Source organism: Lolium rigidum, chromosome 7 (genome assembly GCF_022539505.1).
Source record: "Lolium rigidum isolate FL_2022 chromosome 7, APGP_CSIRO_Lrig_0.1, whole genome shotgun sequence".
Taxonomy (NCBI): domain Eukaryota; kingdom Viridiplantae; phylum Streptophyta; class Magnoliopsida; order Poales; family Poaceae; genus Lolium; species Lolium rigidum.
Genome location: NC_061514.1, coordinates 31,796,386 through 31,801,934, shown reverse-complemented (window position 1 = coordinate 31,801,934; position 5,549 = coordinate 31,796,386). Strand labels below are relative to the sequence as shown.

The 5,549-nt window shown below is 43.3% G+C and overlaps 1 protein-coding gene across 1 annotated transcript; it reads right to left on the bottom strand.

Annotated features, from left to right (window-relative positions):
- Window positions 1–1,673: 1,673 nt before the first annotated feature.
- Window positions 1,674–4,807, bottom strand: LOC124679523. Its single transcript, XM_047215259.1, has 2 exons — window positions 2,682–4,807; window positions 1,674–2,502 (listed from the first exon to the last, which is right to left on the bottom strand). Exons 1-2 carry the CDS (start codon window positions 4,506–4,508, stop codon window positions 1,897–1,899), a joined length of 2,433 nt encoding a protein of 810 aa, XP_047071215.1. The 5' UTR covers window positions 4,509–4,807; the 3' UTR covers window positions 1,674–1,896.
- Window positions 4,808–5,549: the final 742 nt, after the last annotated feature.

Below are 5,549 nucleotides of genomic sequence, written 5' to 3'. Positions count from 1 at the left end.
CCTCCTTCCACCGCCTTGTTTGTTGCCGACCATGATGATGATGCCATCGAGATCAGGACCTTGCTACCTCAACTCCCCACAGATGGCACCAATTGACGAGGGTTTAACTCGTCAATGCCTACAGATTGTAGACTTAGGGTTTCGTGGACTTAGAGGGGCAAGTAGAACTCGAAGGTGGTCAGACGAACAAAGGCGCATAACTAGAGAAAATGGTGGTTTAGGGTTTACAATGATCGAACCTGTCTTTCGCCCTTAGGTTCGCCCATATATAAGAGGTGAAACCGAGGCTTTCCGTGTCTTACAAGTATACAAACATCGAGCCGGACTGGGCCTTTACATATATTGTTACACGATTTCCTATATTGACTCTATTTCCTAATCACATCCTCATCTTCATGGTTGTGGTCGTAGGAGGTATCAGCGGTCAAGCTCGCGCTGGATGGGATTGGCCCTTGTGTTTCTCTGATACAGGCGGCCAGGCCGTCAAAGAGCCGGGAGAAGATTCTCAAGCGGCGTGCCGGAGGATCTCATGGCGGCAGAGGCAATGCCCGGTAAGCTTCCATGAACCCACCGTCAAGCTGCTAGCTCTTGCAATCTTCCTCTCTTTCCGATTTGGGGGTCGTTACCTAGCGTTCGGGGTCGCGTCCCGCGCGTCGACCAGTGCTCGATCTGGAATCTGGATGGATCGATGCAGGATATGGGGATGAGGCACCAACCCGCGTTCCGTGCAAGATACATGCCCCCATGTCATGTAGCCATGGATGATCAGGAATTCAGGATAGTTGAGTGACTGAGCGCGAGTAGATTTTACTCGTTTGAACTTGATTATTGCTAAACGGATGATACCATATACTCCTATTACAGTGAGACGGTGGCCGGAGGCCTTTATTGTATACGGTCAGGAGCCAGTGTTGGAGCAAGCTCGGGCCAAAAACTAAACGTTAATAACCACGCTGTAAAGAAGTTCAAGTCACGCAAAGGCATAAAAAAATGGTTCGGCTCAACAACGAACGTAGAATTTGTAACAGTCCAACAAAGTAGATGATTCATGACAGAAAATATAAATAATATTATGTGGATATACAACGGAAACTGCAAATGTAGCCCCTTTTTATGAAAATTTTGAAAATAGCATTTTAAAGTTTGAATAAATTCTTAAACAAGGTCCAGTTGTTGATGAAGATGTGTTCTACCAACCTGCAAACCTCAACTCAAAACACCTTCTATTCTGGGCTACACAAAAATGGTAAAATCTGATAAATTTTGGATGTTTCAAATTTGGCACTGCTCACTACTTCAGATTCAGACTTTTGTCATTTTTGCACAGCCTAAAATTTAAGGTATTTCGAGTTGAGATTTTGCATGTCAGTAGAATACATCATTGCCTACATCTAGGACATTTTTCGGATTTTGTTGAAACTTAGAAATGTCATTTTCATTTTTTTCAAAAAGTCAGCCCACATGTAGCTCGGGCTACAAAAGCTGTACTCGAGGATACAAAAGATAGTACTGAATCAAAGTTTTGTAAATTATTCGAAGAATACGATTGTTTCTGAAAATACCGGTCTTAAATACTTGTAGGTGTTTGGCTTTAGCAAAAACTAGTGTTACATACTTTGGTATTAGGAAAAACTGTAGTATGCTTGCACTATTAGAAAAAAAAAGTTGTCCGGACCTCTTTTTCCAAAACTGAATTATTTGTTTCGTATGCATGGAAAGATTTTCGTGTTAGAATACTTAGGTTTTAGAAAAACTTCGCTGCCAACAGATAGTAGAATAACCAACACCTTAAAATTTAAATAGGAGAAACATGTGAGTGGGAATTGCATAGCCATTCAGCAGGACACCAATTGGCATCTTGAAGCTTAACTCACACAAGCAACATATATGTAGCAATCACGGTATACCAGCGGGCACAACACCATTGATACCCAGCAACTGTTTTCTCTGTGTCAAAAGATCTTCTGCTTGTTTAGCGAGATCAGAAGAGAGAGGCCTTAGAGCAACCCCGTGGCAATCACGATCCACGCCAGCGAAAAGCATGTTTCTCTCAAGCCTGGCCATCATCTTTGAAGCCCTCGATAGTGTTCCAACAATATTGTGCTTCTCAATCACTTCGGCATTTCGATCATGCTGGATCAATTCTATAACCATCTCGCAGGTAAGCTTTTGTATCGCCAGGCACGCAGGGGTGGCGTACATGTTCTCTTCCACCATGTTCTTGACCCTCAACACAAATTCTTCCAGGGCAACTGGCTGCGGCTGCGAAACTAAGGTTTCTGCAAAGTTAACATTGCTGCTCTCATGAATTCCTGCGACTAGTGATAACAGCTCTGCTTGTAGCCTCCTCTCCCTGCACTGCTGGGTGTGGCTCTCATATTGGCCACAATCGCTTGGGTTTTCTATGTCGTTTCTGCCTGATGGAATGCAACCGGTGACACGCTCCCAACAACGGGGTGTGCTACTTGCTTCTGGTTGTGTAAGAAGCAGTTCTACGAGTACCTGCAATGATAGATAGGGAGATCGAGAAGTTAATCTCCGAAAAAAATTATGGCATGCAGTTGGTACTATAAGGAAGTTGATTAATTGCTTCAACTAATTAGACAAAAGGGAGAACACTATATATGCACTACATGTTTTTTTTTCTATTGAGAAAATGCCCTACATGTATTCAAGCATACCTTGCATAAGGTTGGTTCCTTGACGTAGTTTCTCATATTCTTCAAAATGACTGCCGCGCTGATACGACAGCGCGTGTTGATCTCTACTTCCACAGTATATGTTGCACTTATTTTGCATTTGATGGTCCTGATACTGGAGTCAAGCAATTCAGTTAGACGATGGGCAAAATCTTCACTTCCTGTGAAACTCATGAAAGCCTCTGAATTACTGGACAAACTGGCCAATGCTTCGCCGGCCTTCTCTTTAAGCCGGCTTGCACTTTCCTTGGCTTGTCTCATCTTCTTTTCCATGTGACTTGAGGTTGGGCTGTTGATTTTCTTTTCTTCATGTTTCAAATAATCTTTCATCCAATCTTCAGTAACAAAGATGTGTACCGCACCCTTGATGAGTTTATCTCTTCTCAGTACAGTAGCAGAACTTGGTGGATGATGCAAGACTAAATGTGTAAGAACCTCTATTGCTGTCGTCTGTAGATCTATGATACTGCTGTTACTCATCATATCCATGTCCAGAATTGCTTCCAAGTTGTTGGCTGCACCTGCGATTAGGCTGTGCATCTCTTCTTCGGTGCTGCCCGGCGAACCCATGAGCCTGCTCACCACTTTTAATGACCCGTCTACTACTTTTGTCCACCCAGCGTTGCTCTTGATATCTTGTACCAACTTGTCGGAGCTTACAGGCGCAACTACTTTTGAGAGAAGATCCTTGGTGTTGCATATCAATTTGCAGTTATGCCTATCATGAGCCAATTTCTCTAGAATTCTCAATCCTGGCAAAACAAGATCCTCATCAATTCCTTCACCATTCTCGCTGTGTTTCACTGGGCTACCATCATTCTCCAGAGCACCATATATCTTGTGAATCCGTTCTAGCGAGAAGCCGAACATGATCCCGAAGGGGCTTTCTGGAACTTTCAGGTTACCATATTTATTTTCCTGCGCTAAAAATCGGTGTATCCAACTTCTCCTGTTCCTCTGTTTGCTACGCCCAATCAGAAATGGCAAATGGAGAGCTTCTTGATCACCATAGGAGGACGTGTCAAGGAGGGAGGATATACACTCTATTGCTCCTGGAAATTGAGCAAGGTTGAGGTGGCCAGCGAGGTGCTCCATTATCCTCGCCGCCAGCCATCTCATCTCCCGTTCGGCTGGACTTCTCCAAGCAAGGCTTCCGATCAGCTTCTGAATTCTATGTGTCGGTGACGTAATAAGCAGCTGTGTTATCTGTACTACTGGTATACCCTGATCAATCAGCATAGTTAGTGTCCTTCCTCCTGATGCATAATCCTCCGGTAATTGGGAATCCAGCAAGTTGGCACCATATGTGATCAGATTCCAGTTCTCCGTGGACCCGGGGTTGGTTGCGCACATCTGCTTGGTTTCCTGCAAGTATCCACCAAGTATTTCGGGGCTGAAACCATGTAGCTGGCTAACTCTCCACACCAATACTTCATCAGCAATCAATTCGGTTATCATATACGCTACGTAAATTGCACTGTGAACAATAGATACGTAGTAGAACAAGTTCAGTGCGGGCTTCATATTTGCTTTGCCATCTCCATCGGTGATGCCATAATCTTGCCTTCTAATACGAGCTGCGGATAGTGCAAAACATAGAACTGGTCCAGCAAGAGCGAAGTACACCACTGGCAAAAATATCATGATCAGAACGATATCTATTATTTTTGATATGAATATACGTGTTCGTCTGTCGAAGCCCCATTGTCTCATAGGCAACTGGGCATGGTATCTTTCTCCCCAAGATTCGTTGTTCAATAGAACAGAAAGAAGCCATTCACCAAAGAACTCAAAGCGAGCATCTCCCATAGTGTCGAATAGCCTGCTTTTGTTCCAATTAGAGCAGGAAACGAGGTCAACAGTATAATTAAGGATGTCATATAAGATATCCGATTCTGGGTGTGGGGCTTATGAAGGTAAAAAGTTATTTATGCATTCGGCTCTCAGTAAACAATATACCATTACACGCTGCTGCTCGGCTATAAGGTCCGGCCCTCTTTTATTGCTTGAATCTTTGTATGAACTGGTTGCATATAATTCAATATGGTTTTAAAGCAAGAGTGATTGGGTTCAAATCCTGGCTCACACAAATATTCTTTGAAATATTTGTGGCTCCTCTAATCTCTCTAAGTCATGTTAGACTCGACGTGGGGAAGGGGTGTTGAAATATGGTACTACCACCCACTTCATTGTAGCCATTTTGGTACTTATTTAATATATCTGGGCTCTATACTGATAAAATACGTTTTCTAGCCCTTTTAAACAGTTCCAACATTTGGAATAGTTGGCTAGCTATGGTATCAGAGCCTAAGGTCTCAAGGTCAAATCCCGTCTCAAACGAACTGTTTATATACTATAGTTGCATCTAACATAGATCCCACGTCTAAGGTCTTACTGTACAAAATAGTTGGCTAGAGCAGTCGGTTATATACTATAGGCCACCGTTGCACTCCGACTGTCTTTCTTTACAACTTGGATTTGTAAACAAATTAGTCTACACATCTTATTCTTTTAAGACTCGGCGCTACTTTGGATGGTTGAGACGAACACATGCTATAGCTCATGGAAGGGCCCCGATCACTTTAGTTGAAAGCTACCCCCATCTCCACCGCATTAGAGAAGGGACTAGGTCTGGAAATATTTTGAGACGGAGAGTGGTAATCCATCGTTGGTGTGATCGAACGCTTGTTGGAGAAGGGTAAGTGCCTCCATGTCATAGTGATGGTAGGCCAATAGAAGACTAGGAAACTTAGTCTAGCCACGCAGTTATGTGTGTCGAGCCAAGACTATTTAGTGTTAGCTCACACATACCACTATCTTTATGAAGGTTTATCTTAACATGGCACGGCA